General features: G+C 41.9%; 1 protein-coding gene across 23 annotated transcripts in view; it reads right to left on the bottom strand.

Moving 5' to 3' along the window:
- Positions 1 to 19,754, bottom strand: part of Hdac9 (histone deacetylase 9) — an 834,213-nt gene that overhangs the window by 160,562 nt on the left and 653,897 nt on the right. For all 23 annotated transcript variants that reach the window (XM_075948414.1, XM_075948435.1, XM_075948434.1 and 20 more), the window contains one exon: positions 8,951 to 9,058. In XM_075948414.1, the coding sequence (XP_075804529.1) occupies positions 8,951 to 9,058 (108 nt within the window). The remainder of the gene's footprint in view (positions 1 to 8,950; positions 9,059 to 19,754) is intronic.

The raw sequence follows: 19,754 nt of genomic DNA, 5'->3' as shown, positions 1-19,754 counted from the left end.
AGGGTCCCAAAAGCCAGTAAAGAGTCAGAGACAGCCCCTGCCTCCACTATTAGGAATCCCACTGTTAGGACCAAGCTATGGAACCGGGATAAATATGCAGAGTGCCTAGGTCAGCCCCACGCAGGCTCCCTGGTTGTCAGTTCAGTCTCCATGAGCCCCTATGAGTCCAGGTTAGTTGATTCTGTGAGTTTTCTTGTGGTGTCCGTGATCCCTCTGGCTCCTACAATCCTTTCTTCTCTTCTGCAGGATTCCAGAACTCCTCTTAATGTTTGGCTGTGGGTCTGCATCTGCATCTGTCTCCATCAATGGCTGGATGGAGCCTCTCTGATGACAATTTGGCTGGGCATCAGTCTGGTCACAGGAGATGGCCAGCTCAGGCTACCTATGTGCTATTGCTAGAAGTCAAAGCTAGCGTCTTCTCTGCAGATTCCTCCCTTGTGCCAGGCTTTGGTCTGACCTCGAAATGCACCCCCTTTCAGTCTCTTTCAGTACTCCCCGCCTCTGTCCCTTCATGTTCCTACCACACCTGCGCCCACTCCACTCATGAAAACTCTTTTCACTAACAGTGTAAATTAGGTGTCAGTGAGAAAACCTATGCCCGATTTAGGTTTGGCCTTTGATAGTCTCCAGTAAGATTCAACAAATTTTCTTCACTATGAGTTAAGCCACAATAGAGTCAACAATCAGTTGCGGAGGCTGGGAATACGCACATCCAACCACCAAGGACCACACAGTGAAAACCCCAATGAAATATTAGCGATGAGAAGAGCAGATAGGTGGGAAGACGTTACGGAAGGAGCCCAGCCATACACCCAGGTGATGGTCGGGAGCATCAGACAGACCTGCCATCTACTTCACCATCACCAAAATCCAATAAACGTTCCTAACTTGGTCAGTCCTCAGAGACATAATGGCTTACCGAACACTTTCATGACAAGTCAGTCCTCAGAGACATAATGGCTTACCGAACACTTTCATGACAAGTCAGTGCACCTGACACACAGCAGCTGTGAGGAGGCCCTAAGGATGCGTCTACTCACAGATCACCCATGTGAGTGGGGGCTGCTCCTAAGCTCAGGCATGGTGACAGCACTTACAAGCAGCCATGCAGACACTATCTTAGTAACGTAGTTGTTTATTCTTTCATTTGGACCGAAGAATCAAACAGATTTAAATTTAAATTAAACCCATTTCCATCCTAATCACTGAAATGTGTCCCAAATGTGTCCTCTGTGAGTCTGATATGTAGAATTTTCAAATAGGAAGAATTTCAGCATTCTAGTAAGCATAGGTTTGTTTTTTTTTTAAATCCATGCCTGATTGGTAGAAAAACAATGGGCAAAATTTCAAGTCTGCAAAGTTAACAACGAATAACTAAATAGATAAATAAATGGTTTAAAAATCATATAAGATCTTGGGACACCAAAACTTTCAAAATTGAACTAGAAATAAACAACCTTGCTAGTCTTTACTTGCCTTCCAAAAGGCAATACCTAGCCTTATACTCAAATATAAAATCTGGAAATGTCTCTATTGGAAAAAACTGAGACCTACAGACTTAGCTTCTTCAAATGTTGAAAAACAATCACATGGAACTCAGTGTAAGGAGAAAATAGTGAAGGTCTAATCCATGAAATAGAAAAGAGAAAAAGAAGAGGATGATAACAAAGCAGAAGCAGCTGCTTCGAAACAATCTGTGAGCATCACGATTAGGAAGGAGAGAGTTAGCATTCAGTCTACAGTCATAATTTTAATTTCTTTCAAAAATCTTTTATCTCATAAAGCACACAGATTCTTAACTTATGACACAGAGTTTTATCCCCTAGGCTATTTCACATATACCCAAGACATTGTTGGAACGGTATCTTGGTGATGATTTTATTCATGAGAAATTCAAGCAAAAATTAATCAATATAAGGAATAATATTCACCCAGTATGACATCTAGCAATAAATGTTATCAAGCTCCTAATGAATGCAACTTCATGGGTGCATTACTAGAACACTGTGCTAAGAAAGAGAAGTCAGAGCAAAAATATTAGAAGTAAGTTTTTATATATTTATAACTACATTATTACTATAGTTTACACAGAAGTGAAGTTCTTTTTTACAAAAAATAAAAACATCTAATGATGAGAAAACTCAGATTCACATTTGTTTTGATCTTGAGAAAATCTAGGGGGTAATATTTAGATATTTTACAACTTGTGGTATATCTAGGTACAGGCATTTTTAAAAAGAAGTGATGTCTTGGTTTGATTTCTGCTGCTTGCGGGGAAAGGGTTTACTTGGCTTACATGTCTGGTCATATCCATCAGTGAGAGAAGTCTGGGCAGGAAGTCAAGGCAGAAACCTAGAGGAAGGAATTGAGTCAGAAGCCATGGAGGAACTTACTGTTTGGCTCCCACAGCTTGCTCTGCCTGCTTTCATAGACAACCCAGGCCCACAGCCCAGGGGCAGCATCACCCATAGTGCTCTGGGCTCTTCACATCAACCGTCAATCAAGAAATGTTCCCTAGACACTGCCACAGGCAAATGTAATGAGAGTAATTCTTTAATTTAGGGTCCCACTACGAAAGTGAGTCTAGTTTGTGTCAAGTTGACAAAACCAAACCATCATACATACTGGATATAATTCTACATCATACTATGACCGAAAAAAAAACAAGTCAACAAAAACAAAAACTCTTTTATTTAAGAAAAATGTAATGCATTACTAAATGGCTTCCATCTGAGGAGTCCACCTTGAGTTGGGATGACTAGCTAGAAGTCTACCTTGAGTTTGGATGACTGGCTTTGAATCTACCTTGAGTTGGGATGACTGGCTATGAGTCCACCTTGAGTTGGGATGACTGGCTATGAGTCCACCTTGAGTTGGGATGACTGGCTTTGAGTCTACCTTGAGTAGGGATGACTGGCTAGGAGTCCACCTTGAGATGGGAATGACTGGCTATGAGTTGACCTTGAGTTGGGATGACTGGCTAGGAGTCTACCTCGAGTTGGCAATGACTGGCTATGTATAGTTAAGCATTTTTGTTGTCATTCTGATAGAGAAATCAAACTGATATTTACTTGGGAGTTAATCCCTACTGGCTAACTTCATAGTGCTGGAAGTTTCTATGCATGCTTCCAGAAAGTCTTATCACAAGGTTCCCAACCTTGTGAGCTATAACGCCCAGTGGTCTGACAATATGCCCACTGTTTCAACGCCGGCGTGAATGTTACAGGTGTAAGCAAACCATTTCCGGTGGCACTTAAAGCCTGCACCATAAGGAGGACTCATGCCTGATACTATTAACTGGGCCAAAACCCCGTGGCTGGGCAGATCACACGAGCTAAAAAAGAATCCAAATCTTTTATTCTGTTAAATTGGCATAGCATTATTCTGCTCCTGAAATACTTATCCCTATACTCATAGGTAAATGTACTTTTCAACTCTCACAACGGCGCTTCTTTTTGCAACAGGTGGTGACATGAAGTCCTACCCACCTCCACCCTCAAAAGCTTCACCCTGAAAAATTCCCCCCCCCCACAGGAAAGACTATATAAACCCTGTATCCTGTTCTGTTCTCCTCTGTTTCTTGCCACAGAAGAGGCAGCCACTCTTTTGTTTTGTTTTTTATCCCTCCCAATAAATCTTCTGTGTGAGGTTTGTCGTGTGGTATGTGGTGTGACTTTGTGGGATTCCTTGGCTCCCAACTGCCATGATACCTTCCCATCTGAGCTGTAGGGCTTACAGTGGTGAGGCAGGCAGGAAACACCCACCTAGTCCACCAGATTAGCTGAATCAACCCTTAATCAATGGAGTGATTGATGCCACACATCCCAGCTCTTTTTTGGAAGGGAAAAAGGAGGTTGGGGGGACAGGAGGAGTGGAGGGAGAGGAGGCTGCAGGTGGGATGCACTGTATAAAAGAAGAATAAATAAAAAGAAAAAAGAATAAAAAATAAAAGTAAGCTTTTAAAACAGTACATAGTAAATATCATTTAAAGATGTTTTCTATGTTATCCGTGAACATTAGAGCCCCACCTCTCTGGGAGCAGGGCTTAGTACAGTTGATAATTGTTTTGTTTGCTGGTTTTCTGAACATCTTCTACAAAGTTTGCTCTCTATGCTTTGTGTAGTACTGTCTTCTGATTTGTTAGCTTAGTGCCCAGGTATTGCTTCAGCCTTTGTGGGGTCACCCCGTGTATGCAAATGTGTCAGTGTACACACTCAGTATCTATTGGGGCAGCTAACCTTGTCCTTCACTGCCAGTTTGAGGAGAGTCTCAAAGTCAGCTTGAACCAAGGGTTTAAGGGCCTCTGTAGGTCTTTCCTGATCTTGAGCACAGCCCTGGGTTCACACAGCACCATAGCCTGTCACGCGTGTAGCCTGTCACGCGTGTAGCCTGTCATGCGTGTAGCCTGTCACGCGTGTAGCCTGTCACACGTGTAGCCTGCTGTATGATGGTCATGCGGTTGTCCATCAACAGAATCACATGAAGCTTCTTGATTGCCTCCTAGTTTTTCAATAAATGCCTTCGGAGGAAAGCTTTTATACTGATCTTATTTTAGCAGAATTACTTTGGAATTCCACTTGGCATTACTTACTAAGATTTATTATGTGGTTAGCCTAGAAACTGGACATTCTTGTAATGCATAGTAAAAAAAAAAGGCAGCATGTTGAAGTATTGTTCAAAGAGCAAATGCTGGCAATAACAAAAACACCCGACAGAAGAATGAACTATTTTTGATGTACAAAGGAATACTTTATTACTCCAATAAAGATGCACACATCTTCCTGGCATGATTTTTAAGTTGAAGAACACTAGAGGAGAAAACATTAATACTATTCTATGTTTTTTAAGGACTAAAATGTTCAAAACTATCAAAATAAATAAGTAGGTAATTTCTGAAAGGGCAGTAGATTGCTATGCTTAGTTCAAAAAGCTAGGAATGAGGTGGTTGTGAGCGCACATTTGTTTGGCCAGCACAGTCTCGAGTCTGACGAATGTATGGATCGTGGATAGCTTGTTATGCTCCTGCCTTTTGAATTTGAAAGTACTTCTTTTGCCTTTCAAAAAAGGACTTCTTTATTTTTAATTTATGTGTATTAATGTTTTACCTGTGTGTTTGCATGTGCATCATATGCATGTCTGATGTCCTCCGGGGTACAAAGAGGACCTCATATCTCCTGGGACTAAAGTAACAGGTGCTTAAGATGCTACTTAAGATGGAGCTGGGAACCGAATCCAGACCTTCTTAAAGAGCAGTTGTTGGTCTTAATGATTGAGCCATTTCTTTAGCCCCATCTTGTCTTTTCACACACATCAAATAATTCTAGCCATAAAATGAGGATACAGGCCATCTACTTGTGCTATAGCACAGCTCCGATGTGACAGTTGGAAGAAAATAGAGGGTCGTGAAGTTTATAAACTTTATTAGCTGAATACAGGATCTTAAAGGGTTGGTTGAACTCTTTAAGGCAGTATCCTACCAGGGGAATTTACTTCAAGGGTGCTCAGTGAGCATGGGGGGTACATGCCAAGCAAACCAACTTTACTAGTTACTCATGAAGGGTTGTCATAGCAACATCACATTGCAAAATATGCACTCAAACATCAGAGACATCATCTGCCACGCAACCAGATAGTTTGACTTTTTGTTGTCATTTCTGAATAAATTGTGCAGGCAGCTCAAAGTGTCGTCAAAGTAGATTGCTACAGGAATTCTTAAGAGATTCTTACTGTGTATTTATTTAATGAGCTGAACAAGTATTACCATTTAGAGATATTTCTATATTCCATGTGTACTTTTTATAATGCTCTACAGAATTTCATTTTGAGATAATTACTCTTCTGGTATACCAAAAATTTCAACATTTTCAGAGTGTCTGTCCCTTGGTACCAGAAACCTATGTGAGGAATTATGCATATATGTTGTTAAAAACCCAGAAAGCTTGAAATGTCTCATAATTTCCATTCTACTCTGATGATTATTTCCATTCTGTACTAAAAATATACCAATTTACAGCGACAGTTTGCTACACGTGTTCTATTTAAATGTCACTTTGAAGCCTTTCCCCTCTGCTGGATTCATTCTTGTAATTCTTCTGCTTTATTAGTTTCTCCAGTGTAATCCAGGCAAAAAGGGAGGAAGACAGGACAGGCAAGGTCAGATGCAGCTCCTGGGTGGACCCAGGTTATCTTACTTGGTTGTGTCTCTTCTACAGTGTGTTCGAATCAGTTTTCCATCCTTTGTGATCCCCATGATCTCCCTCCAGTTCATCTCTTAGTTCCTAACATATCCAGCCCCACTATTCTTCAAGAAAGCTCTTAATTCTTTTATATATTTTCCAAGATAAAGTAGCGCTCTCTTAAAAAATGTAATATTATGCTACACCAGTGGTATTTTATTAAAGTTTAGACTTTCTAGGAAAATGGACAAAACGTGTGAGAACTGAACATAGACAGAAAATTACAAAAAGCGGGGTTTTTAATTGTTTTTTTTCTTTTGGTATTTATTATTAAGGGTCCTAAATTTCCTGACCCCATTTCCTTCTTGGGTCAGAATGTAGTGGACCCAGAAGTCATGGGCACCAATGCCCTGAGCCAGCAGGTCCTCCAGGCTGGAAAATGGTGTGGAGACAAGTGAAATGGAACGACCATCTGGTCGACCAGGGGTTCACAAGGGTGGCTCTAGCTTAGTTTTTGGACTGCTCACTGTGGCTACAAATCATTTTTGGTTTCTATGTTTCCAATGTCATTTCCCTGTCCCCAAATCAGTAACTGCCAGAGGTTCATTTGTGGTGTCAACATGGAATCAGTTCCTATTAGGGTCCTGTCTATCTTAGATTTTCTTTCTTGACCCTCAGAAGAGTTAACTCGAAAATCTGAAACGTTCGCCAAAGCCAGGTGAACTTAGGTTTGTGATATTTGCTTATTTTGTATGCTGACAGTCATACTTGAGACTGAACTCTGCTTTTCTTGTTTACAAACCTCTCAGGGTCAGTGTCTGCGGTGTAGACAACGTTCGACCTCTTCAGCCCTGCTTGGCAATCAGTCAGTAAAGACGCCCAGAGAAGCCATACAATGCTGCACAGGGTACTGGGGTAGCAGAGCCCTTTTTTTCTACCAACCAAGTCTGCTGACTGTTTAGCAAAGCGGAGAAAAAGCATCTGCAGGAATTCTTGCTCTTAAGATAAATAGTCCGCGTTAGTACAGCTGGTGGCCAGCATGTCCGCAGGACACTGTCCACAGCTTATTTGTAACTGATCATCTGAAATGACTACCTGCTTAAAATGGAATTAAGTTTTTCTTTCATTCTCCTCATTCATAAATTCGTAAATTCCGCAGAGCCCAAGTAAGAACAGTCATGATTTTCTTGACCGTCTGCATTCCAGTTAAGAAGGCTTCTAGATTATCAATGAAATTGTCTGAAACTAAAAGCAATTAGGAACTGTGAATGCTAACACAGAAGTTTCTTTTGACATCAAGAGTGGGCATGGCAACAAAGCAACCGTAAACACTCGAATATGTAGCCATGGTATTATTGCTTGCCATGTGAGTCCTTTTGAAAACAAGATTCTCAAATATTCTTTAGAGTTGTCCACTTATCATAATTTATGATGTCATCAAATAAGAGTAATTATCCCGAAGGAACTACAGGGGACAGCCAAGCCTGCCCAGAAAGCGGAATCCCTCTGACCTTTTAATTTATCATTTGCAAAGATAAGGCCTGAAAATTAACCATTGCTTTCATTAACGGCCCCATTAGTCTCCGATGAGCAGTTAGTGTCCCCAGGCTTAGTCTTGTCAAACACACAGAGGCATTTCTTTAAAAACAACAAAACCCTAGAACCTACCACATCCAGAGCTTATTTCTATAAATTCTGACTTCTGGGAAAGATGACACCACAGTTTCCAGGACCACACTACATTTTCCAATCACCAGATTCAAGTATAATTTGAATAAAAATTTCATTTAACCCTAAGAATAGCCATTCTATTTGGACTTTATCTTAGATTCACAAAACTCCCAGTGCATATATTGCTGGTCGGGGTAATTTCCCTCAAGCCTCACAACTGCTAAAAATACCAGACCAATCACTGCCCCAGATCACGTTATGAAGTGTGTGAACCAGTGCATTAAAAACTGTGTTAGCACCAACCAGGTTTATTGGGGTAGCTACATTCAAGACACACATGGCATACCTTTAAATAGCACCGTTAAAATAGCAAATAAAATGTCAATGTCTGTCAGGTCTCTGGTTTTTATAAATTGTTTAGACTGGAGACATTGGGGTTTGGACATTGTTCTTTTCATATGATGTAAAAAGAAGAGACCATAGAAAGAGAAGAACAATAAAGCATAGCTCATGTTTGAAGTTCTTTCATGGAAAAACATACTTCGGTTCATTACCCATCCAATCAACAATTTCCTCCCAATCCTTCCGTCTGTGTTGACTTTCACCCCCTCCTCTCTCTGGGTGGTATTCTGAACTTACACACACTACTCAGGAACTCTAGTTCCTAAGTCACTTCAAAAGAGAATGCTGGGAGAGCATCACAGATCTCTCTCTCTCTTTTTCCTTCCCCCCTCTCTCTCTCTCACACACACATACACAGCACACACACACCACACTCACACACACACACACACACACACATGCCCCACATCGTATTTTTAATATGGACCACAATTTTGCTCACCATGACTATGGTCTTACAAATACACTATTGTGCTCTGACTACAGAACATTCCAGAGAGGAGTAAGACTCTTTAAGCAGGACAGCAACCACCTCCTTACAGAGGAGTTCTGCTCACACCTTAGTGACCATCTCCTCCCCCTCCTCCCTCCATCTCTTCCCTTTATTAACACACTACACCCTCCACATCCCCCAAAACAACAACATCTCTGTTTCAGTGTCTTCTCTGGATTTCCCACACTTAATGCAAGCCAGACCTTACCTTCAGCTCTCCGGAGGCCACTTTGGAAGCCAGCTCAATGACACAGCCAACAGCCATGCGTGCAGCACCGGACGAGTGCAGCTCGTTCCAAATGGTGTCACTGTCCACCTGAGCAAACAGTCAGCAGGGGCCAAAGAAGGAGAGAAAAGGAAAAGAGAAGAGAAGGGTGAGAAGAGGGTGGGGTGGGAGGAGGGGACGAGAAAGCAAATCCGTGAGGAAGGGCTGGCAGACTAACAGCTAAGTGCAATAACATTAGTCTGCAGTCCTGGCCCACTGAAAAGACCTTCTGGACACGGCTTTGCATATACTTTTTCTCTGCGCTGACTTCTCCAATGGAAACACATTCCTGCCATGCCTCACTGCCATTCCCTGTTTAGATTTCTCATTACAAACAGCATTACATAGGCCGGATCTGGCTTAGGTACAGGCCTGCTAGAAACCAGGCCTCAGCAGTCGGTAGAGCAAAAACCAAGAGCACTTAGCTAGACATAAAAATCGGATTTGCAAGTGCTGGAGAGAGAAAACGCCATTCTAACTGCAGGTTTGTCGGGAGCCAAAGACAAGGTTCAGGCAGGTAGCAGTAGCAGGCCCTGAAGAGGAAGGAACAACCGCGGCTCAGCCCCCAGAACGGAAAGGACTCCTGGACCTCCCACTTAGAGGGGTTTGATTTATAAAGAGACTTCCTTCTTCTTGGACAGGTACTGTTCTGAGGCTGGTTTCAGTGCACACTGCTTCTGAGCTAGAGCACAATCTGTGCACTAGGGAACTAGCAGGCCTTTAGAAAATGCCGCTGGTTCTTTTCCACGCACACACTAAGAATGCATACATTAAGAATATTAAACATACAGTAGTAGTGGTTTTAATTATAACGTGTGTCCCACATCTTACGTATCAGGTATTTCAAATATTGAAATGTCAGTATGAAATGACGGGCAGCTCTGATACCGGATTTCAGAGTGTGTAAACCATGTGAAGTGTTAATAATTGAGATTAAATGTTTGTGGATGCAAATATCAAGGGTCTTCAAATGGGCCAGAGAGGGTTTCCTGCTCAAAACAAGATTTGGTTTTAAAAAGTTGAGAATAAATCTAAGGCCAAGTAACATGGGAAAATGAAATCGATAAAAACAAGGCATGGTTGCAAAGCCTTAACTGGTTTCGTGAGTCATGTCACATGTCTATTCATTTCTCATGCAATCATGATTAACTCTAATCATGGCAAGCTGTCAGCAATAGAACCAATAACACAATCGCACTGGTGTCTAGGAGTCCTGGGCACACAGGTGCTCGATGGATGCTTGAGTTCTGACACTTATCCAAACAACTGTGACCCCAAGTTGTCAATAAGAAATAAAAAAAGCATGAGAGCTATATAACCATGCAGACAAACACAAATAGACACACAGAAAACATGCATTCAGACATGAGAGCTATATAACCATGCAGACAAACACAGACAGACACACAGAAAATACACATCCAGACATGAGAACTATATAACCATGCAGACAAACACAAATAGACACACAGAAAACAAATCTAAACAGAGTGGCTGTGAGGAGTGAAGTTTTTCAAGCCCATCTGCCAGGGGATACCTCGTAGCTTTGTTATTAAACCTGGGCTACCCTGAGCCAATGATTAAATTCTCTGTGCCCTGATTTGCTTATCCATGAAACCATCTTGAGTATCATCAGAGGTCAACAGCACAAACTGTTCTTCCAGAGGCTCTGATCTAGGTTCAGTAGCCACATGGCACATCTTCATGCAAACAAAAAATAATGTAGAATACCATGTGTGTGTGGTTGTTCCGAGGCTGAATAAGGAGGTGAGAAGCAAAGCCCTGGCAAACGCTTCATGAACTGCTGTTGATTGGCGCCATATAGCATAGAACCGGCTTTTTACATCACTAAACACCTACTGTGACCATAGTAGAGTCTAAATGCATGGGAGCTTGACCTGAGAAGTTAAAGACTTATCGCTGGCTGAATCCACAGTAACCAGACTTGACTGAATAACCCACATAGATTCTAAGCACCTTGACAGGTCAATTTGGAACAATCAGGCATCACTCATTTCTATAAATTCTTAAGACAGTTAGAAATTTCCTTCTAAAAATGTTAAATACTCCATCGGGTTAGAGGTATTAGCTGTTGCTGGGTAGTGGTGGCAGCACATGTATTTAATCCCAGCACTCGGGCGGCAGAGGCAGGCAATCTCTGTGAGTTCAAGGCCAGCCTGGTCAACAGAATGTGTTCCAGGACAGGCAGAGATACATAGAGAAACCCTGTCATGAAAGAAAAAAAAGTCGGGGGTAAAGGAGAAAAAGAAATATTATCTGTTATTTCAACTGAGGACACGGTTGGATTAATCACAAGACTAAAAGGCTTTGGTTACCACAGATCCTTTTGTGTGAAGTCCCCCTGCGTGTTCACATACCTGCTTTCTGGGTGTATTTTATGTTGATAAACAGTCTGTGCCTGTAAATTAGTAGTAGGGCATAACCAGTAGTGGTGACAGTGTGGTTTTGATGTGGCTAACATCTGTCTAATATCCAATATGAGATTTTATGGCTTATATCCAAAGTTTATCTCCAAACACATCCTCTTCTAGGCATCCATGGGATTTCTCACGTGTTCATTTATTCATACGTAACTACGCAGGATGCTTATGTAAGAACTGCTCGAATGTCTGTACAGTTTATAATTACGTGGTAAAAATGAGCAAGGTTTTCAGAGATCATCCCATCACCGGTGCCTAGATTTATGAGTAGGTTTCTTTCCCTCGGTGACTCAGCTGTGACAACATGTCACAGGCAGGGTAATTTGCACAGCACAAGTTCATTGGACACAGTTTGTTTTGGCCTGCAGATGACTTTCTGTTCTCACACAGCTTTCCCTTGTTCTCAGGGTCTAATGCTTAGAAGGCCACTTGTCCTATTAGACGAGGAACCCATTTTTCTAATTTCATTTACTATTAATTATTTTCTAAATGCTTATTAATCCCTATCATGGGTTTTGGATTCACTGTAATAGTTTTGGAAGAGTTTTAGGGATATCAAGGCTCTATCCCCAAAAGTTTGTTCACCAGTCCATTTACAAACACACTCCCAAGACGCTATGGTTCCAAATGGCATTTCAGGATCAACTTAGCTACGAATCACGCCTTACCTGTATTTCCTCATCTTACAAGACCTCCCGCAAAATAGTTAGATACTCTGATGGCCATATTAACCAGTTAGCAAGATCTGGAAGGGACTGTTAGCACATGCCAGACAGATCCAGGGAGGTTCAAGGGAAAAGACTCTGCACTCACGTTTGATGCTTTTACATTGAGTAGACTGTAGAGTGAGGTCAATTGCTTCAACCTCCCACGTGTGATCTTATTATGATCAGCGTTAATTTTGCATCGTGTGTCACGTCATGCTCAGCAAGGGTTCTACCACTAAGCATCCTCAACCTTTATCTCATTTTCAAGGACAGAAAATGACTTGGCTAAATCCCAGGGGAAAATATTTATCCTGGGTTCTGAACGAAGTCTCTGAAGGCTATTTTTCTATTACTGATTTTATCGAGCTATAACATTTTTCTCTGCTTCCCTCCCTTCCTCTCTGCTCCCCTTCAACCCTTTCCCATGGTCCCCATGCTCCCAATTTACTCAGGAGATCTTTTTTTTCTACTTCTCATGTAGATAAGATCCATGTATGTCTCTCTTAGGGTTCTCATTGCTGTCTAAGTTCTCTGGGATTGTGATTTATAGGCTGGTTTCCTTTGCTTTATGTTTAAAAACCACTTATGGCCCATCCCGTGAGGTGGACACCAAACCCAACACTTCCTGGGTGACTAAGAACCTGAGTCTAGATAGGCCAGGAACCAGGAGAAAAACAAATACAACTGTTCTGCTAAAGAAACGTAGCAACAAAATGTTTCCTAAGGACATTCTTCACTGTCCATAGGTCAGTGCCTTGCTCAGCCATCAACAGAGAAGCATCCTTCTGCATCAAATAAGAACAAACACAGAGTCCCACAGCCAGACGTTACGCAGAGTGTGAGAGACCTTAGGACACTCATCCCCAAAAGGGATGTCTCCATCCCTCCCCTCCAAAGGAAGAGGAGGTCAAAGGAGTGGAACAAAAGGGATGTCTCCATCCCTCCCCTCAGAAAGAGGAGGCCAAAGGAGTGGAACAGCCAAAGGGAGTGGAAGACACCAGGAGATCACGACTTTCTAGACACCACAGGGCTGGTGCACACGTGATCTCACAAATATTGTGGCAGTAGGCACAGGGGCTGCATGGGGTCTGCACCGGGTCGGGTCAGCCCTAGAGCTAAAAGGACAGGTTGACATACCCAGCCTCCATCCCTAACCCAGAGGCTGAAGAAGGACTCTTAAAAGAAATCCCACATTAGCTCAGAATTGAGAATAATAGAGGTTATTTAGGGGTAGACTCACAAACCACAATCCTCTGCTGAAATGGAGAACAGCAATGGAATCCCACAGCTCAGAAAGAGGCAGGACAGGTGCTTTACAGTGGTATAAATAGTATAAGAGGCCACGCCCAAGTGGGCGGGTAACTTAAAGGCTACTGGTGGTAGGAATTCCTACAGTAAGAGGCCTTCTCCAATTGACAACTGCTTGAAAAGGAAAGTTCCTTTTTCTTCAAAGACCAAAGGTGTGTCACTGAGGACAAAGTCTGAGGCAGTAGATGACCAACACAAGGTGAACTCAGTGGTAGTTTTGGAGGTTTTGTGTTTCATAATGTTTTGTCTGGGCTTTTTTTTTTTAAACCTTACAGGTCTTTTGCTATGATGGTTTCTGATTTTGTGCTTTGTGGAAATCCTGTGTAAGCAAGTGTATGTGTCCATGCATTTGTATCTGCTTTCCATGCTTTCTTTGGCTCTTTTTCTTCCTCCTTGTTTTATCCTAGTACAGTTTGTTTGTTTTTAATTGCTTGACTGTTTTCTAACAAGGATAGAAAGAAAGAAAGTGAATTTGGGTGGGTGGAGAGGTAGGGAGGAACTGAGGGGAGTGGGACCGTAATTAGAATTTATTGTATGAAAACAAATCCAGTTTCAATTTCAAAAAAAAAAGAATTCTAATGGAGGAAAAGTAATATGGAGCTATCACGATTACTTAGTAGGTAAGGGCAGATTTTTGACCAAACCTAGGATATGAATTTGGCCCTTGGGACTCCCATGGTAGAACACATACACATATAAAACAGGTATCTATAGAACATCCCACCCTAACACTAAAGGATATGTGTACTTGTCAGAAACCCAGGGAACTTTCTCCAAAATATATTACATATTAGAACACAAAGCAAGTCTCGATACAGAAATATCGAAATCATGTCTTGTATCTTATGTAACCACTATGGAATAATGATAGTCTCAACAACAGCAAAGAGGATAAAAGGGACACAGACTCATCGAAGTTGAGCAACACACTACTGAATCAAAACTGGGTGAAGGAAGAAATCAAAAAGGAAAATTTAGGAGTTTCTGGCCCGCGGCGCCAGCTGGGGACAGGGAGCTCGGGGGTTCCTTGGCCTCCTGTCTTTCTTGGGCTCTCTGCAGGACCTCTATTCCCTGGGTACTGCCTCTTTCTTCCTGGCCCACCCAGCTTCCGTCCAGAGCCCTCCCCACTTCGGCCCCACTGCCCTCTCTCGGCGCGTGGCATTGGACGCTGGGTCCCAGTCCTCGGGGCGCCCAGGCGGGCTGCAGTTCCTTTGTTTCTGTGGCCTGCCTGCACCAAGCAGGGTAGGCGCTTTGTTTGCGAGCTGCCCAACCAGCACGGAGGCCTGATCTCTCGGTACCAGGAGAACCAGCGTTGGGGTGAGTTTCTGGCCCGCGGCGCCAGCCGGGGACGGGGAGCTCGGGGGTTCCTTGGCCTCCTGTACTTCTTGGGCTCTCTGCAGGACCTCTATTCCCTGGGTACTGCCTCTTTCTTCCTGGCACACCCAGCTTCCGTCCAGACCCCTCCCCACTTCGCCCCCCCCTGCCCTCTTTTGGCGGGTGGCATCGCCCAGCCCAGCCTGTCTGGGCGCTAGGTCCCAGTCCTCGGGGCGCCCGGGCGGCTGCAGTTCCTTTGTTTCTGTGGCCTGCCTGCAACAAGCAGGGTGGGCGCTTTGTTTGCGAGCTGCCCAACCAGCACGGAGGCCTGATCTCTCGGCCCCAGGAGAACCAGCGTTGGGACGAGCCAGGGTTGGGCACGGAGACCTGATCCCTTGGTGCCAGGAGAGCCAACATTGGGGAGGCCGCGTTGGGTAGGCAAGGAGACCTGACCTGGTAAAAGAAGATCCATAAGGGAGCATTTGGAAGAAGAGATGGGCAGACGCCAAGGCAAGAATTCTCCCAACAAACTGAAAAGCAACATGAAGCCTCCAGAAACCAGCGACCTCACAACGGAAGGACATGAACACCTTAATCAAGAAGGAGAAAAGATTGACTTCATGAAAGTGATTGACGCCCTTAAACAGCATGAAAAAAATGCCCTTATAGAAATGGATGAGAAATATAACAGAAAGTTTGAAGAATTGAATAAATCAGTGAATGATACCCTAGAAAACCAAAGAAAAACAATCAAACAGATAATGGAAACAGTTCAAGACTTGAAAACTGAAATGGAGGCAAAGAAGAAAACACAAACAGAGGGCCGGCTGGACATGGAAAATCTAGGTAAACGAATAGAGACTACAGAAACAAGCATAACCAGCAGAATACAAGAGATAGAAGAAAGACTCTCAGATTCTGAAGATACCATAGAGAAAATAAACACTATGATCAAAGAAAACAGCAAGTCCAACAAACTCTCATCACAAAACATTCAGGAAATATGGGACACAATAAAAAGACCAAACCTAAGAATAATAGGAGTAGAAGAAGGAGAAGAAGTGCAGCTCAATGGTAAAGAAAATATATTTAATAAAATTATAGAAGAAAACTTTCCCAACCTAAAGAAAGATATACCTATGAAGGTGCAAGAAGCATACAGAACACCGAATAGGCTGGATCAAAAAAAAACATCCCCTCGCCATATAATTATCAAAACACAAAGCATACAGAATAAGGAAAAATATTAAGAGTGGCAAAGGAAAAAGGCCAAATTACTTACAAAGGTAAACCTATCAGACTTACACCTGACTTTTCCATGGAAACCATGAAAGCCAGAAGGTCCTGGATAGATGTACTGCAGAAACTGAGAGACCATGGATGCAAGCCCAGATTACTATACCCAGCCAAACTTTCGTTCACTATAAATGGAGAAAATAAAATTTTCCAGGATAAAAACAAATTCAAACAATATGCAGCCACAAATCCAGCCTTACAGAAAGTAATAGAAGGAAAATCACTAACCAAGGAGTCCAACAATGACCACAATAACTCAGACATCTAGAGACCCTTCATCAACACAAACCAAAGAAGGGATACACACAAACTCTACGACTAAAAAAAAAATGACCGGAGTTAACAACCACTGGTCATTAATATCACTTAATGTCAATGGACTCAACTCACCTATAAAAAGGCACAGGCTAAGAGATTGGTTAAGAAAACAGGATCCAACATTCTGCTGTTTACAAGAAACACACCTCAACCACAAAGACAGGCACCTACTCAGAGAAAAGGGTTGGGAAAAGGCCTATCAAGCAAATGGACCAAAGAAACAAGCAGGTGTGGCCATACTAATCTCTAACAAAGTTGACTTCAAACTTAAATCAATCAGAAGAGATGGAGAGGGGCATTTTATATTCATAACAGGAACAGTTCATCAGGATGAAGTCTCAATCCTGAACATCTATGCCCCTAATATAAAAGCACCCACGTACATAAAAGAAACATTGCTAAAATTCAAGGCAGCCATCAAACCGCACACACTAATAGTAGGAGACTTCAACACTCCTCTCTCACCAATGGACAGGTCAATCAGACAGAAACCTAACAGAGAAATAAGAGAATTAATGGAGGTAATGAAGCAAATGGACTTAACAGACATCTATAGAACATTCCACCCAAATAGGAAAGAATACACCTTCTTCTCTGCAGCTCATGGAACCTTCTCGAAAATCGACCACATAGTCGGTAACAAAGCAAACATCCACAGTTACAAAAAAATATTACTAACCACCTGTGTCTTATCAGATCACCATGGATTAAAGTTAGAATTCAACAACAATGCTACCCCCGGAAAGCCTACAAAGTCATGGAAACTGAACAGCCAACTACTGAACCATACCTGGATTAAGGAAGAAATAAAGAAAGAAATTAAAGTCTTCCTGGAATTCAATGAAAATAAAGAAACAACATACTCAAAATTATGGGACACTATGAAATCAGTCCTAAGAGGAAAGTTCATAGCACTAAGTGCCCACTTAAAGAAAACAGAGAAAGCTCACATTGGAGACTTAACAGCCCACCTGAAAGCTCTAGAAAAAAAAGAAGCAGACTCACCTAGGAGGAGTAGGAGACTGGAAATAATCAAACTGAGGGCTGAAATCAATAAAATAGAAACACAGAGAACAATCCAAAGAATCAATGAAACAAAAAGCTGGTTCCTGGAGAAAATCAACAAGATTGACAAACCCCTATCCAAACTAATCAAACGGCAGAGAGAGAATTTGCAAATTAATAAGATCAGAAATAAAAAGGGGGACATAACCACAGACACAGAGGAAATTCAGAGAATCATTAGATCTTACTACAAAAGCCTATATGCCACAAAACTGGAAAATGTAAAGGAAATGGATACTTTCTTAGATAAATATCATTTACCAAATTAAATCAGGACCAGGTGAACAATCTAAATAGACCTGTTAGTCGCGAAGAATTAGAAGAGGTTATCAAAAACCTCCCTACCAAAAAAAGCCCAGGACCAGATGGTTTCAATGCGGAATTCTACCAGAACTTCCAAGAAGACCTAATACCTATACTCCTTAATGTATTTCACAATATAGAAACAGAAGGGTCATTACCAAATTCCTTTTATGAAGCTACAGTTACTCTGATACCAAAACCACACAAAGACTCAACCAGGAAAGAGAATTACAGGCCGATCTCACTCATGAATATCGACGCAAAAATCCTCAACAAAATACTGGCAAACCGAATCCAAGAACACATCCAAAAAATTATCCATTATGATCAAGTAGGCTTCATTCCTGAGATGCAGGGCTGGTTCAACATACGAAAATCTATCAATGTAATCCAGCATATAAATAAACTGAAAGAAAAAAACCATATGATCATTTCATTAGATGCTGAAAAAGCATTCGACAAAATTCAACATCCATTTATGTTAAAAGTCTTGGAGAGATTAGGGATACAAGGGTCATACCTAAATATAATAAAAGCTATATATAGCAAGCCGACAGCTAACATCAAATTAAACGGAGAGAAACTCAAAGCCATCCCGCTTAACTCAGGAACACGACAAGGCTGTCCACTTTCGCCATACCTCTTCAATATAGTGCTGGAAGTTCTAGCAATAGCAATAAGACAACATAATGGGATCAAGGGGATTCGAATTGGAAAGGAAGAAGTTAAACTTTCGTTATTCGCAGATGATATGATAGTGTACATAAGCGACCCCCAAAACTCCACCAAAGAACTTTTACAGCTGATAAACAGCTTTAGTCATGTGGCAGGATACAAGATCAACTCCAAAAAATCAGTCGCCCTCTTATACACAAAGGATATGGAAGCAGAGAGGGAAATCAGAGAAGCTTCTCCATTCACGATAGCCACAAACAGCATAAAATATCTTGGGGTAAATCTAACCAAGGAAGTGAAAGATCTATTTGACAAGAACTTTAAGGCATTGAAGAAAGAAATTGAAGAGGATACCAAAAAATGGATGGACATCCCTTGCTCTTGGATTGGGAGGATCAACATAGTAAAAATGGCAATTCTACCAAAGGCAATTTATAGATTCAGTGCAATCCCCATCAAGATCCCATCACAATTCTTCACAGATCTGGAGAGGACAATAATCAACTTTATATGGAAAAACAAAAAACCCAGGATAGCCAAAACAATCCTATACAATAAAGGATCTTCTGGAGGCATTACCATCCCTGACTTCAAACTCTATTACAGAGCTACAGTAATGAAAACAGGGTGGTACTGGCATAAAAACAGAGAAGTTGACCAATGGAATCGTATAGAAGACCCGGATTTTATCCCACAAACCTATGAACACCTCATTTTCGATAAAGGAGCTAAAAGTATACAATGGAAGAAAGAAAGCATCTTCAACAAATGGTGCTGGCACAACTGGATGTCAACCTGTAGAAGAATGAAAATAGACCCATATCTATCACCGTGCACAAAACTCAAGTCCAAACGGATTAAAGACCTCAATATCAGCCCGAAAACACTGAACCTGATAGAAGAGAAAGTGGGAAATACCCTACAACAGATGGGCACAGGTGATCGCTTCTTAGGTATAACCCCAGAAGCACAGGCATTAAGGGCAACATTGAATAAATGGGACCTACTAAAACTGTGAAGCTTCTGTAAAGCAAAGGACACTGTCACTAAGACACAAAGGCAACCTACTGACTGGGAGAACATCTTCACCAACCCCACAACAGACAAAGGTCTGATCTCCAAAATATATAGAGAACTCAAGAAACTAGACTTTAAAATGCTAATTAACCCAATTAAAAAATGGGGCACTGAACTGAACAGAGAATTCTCTGTCAGGAGCCAATTTCCTCCTAAAATCATTACAGGAACCATCACCCTGGGGAGTCTGCAGAGAACCCCACACCCCTAATTGTGTTAAGAATGGTTCTATTGACAGAGCCT

The sequence above is a fragment of the Microtus pennsylvanicus genome, chromosome 14 (genome assembly GCF_037038515.1).
Source record: "Microtus pennsylvanicus isolate mMicPen1 chromosome 14, mMicPen1.hap1, whole genome shotgun sequence".
NCBI lineage: Eukaryota > Metazoa > Chordata > Mammalia > Rodentia > Cricetidae > Microtus > Microtus pennsylvanicus.
Note: the sequence above shows the minus strand (reverse complement) of the source record. Positions and strands in the feature narration are given on the sequence as shown.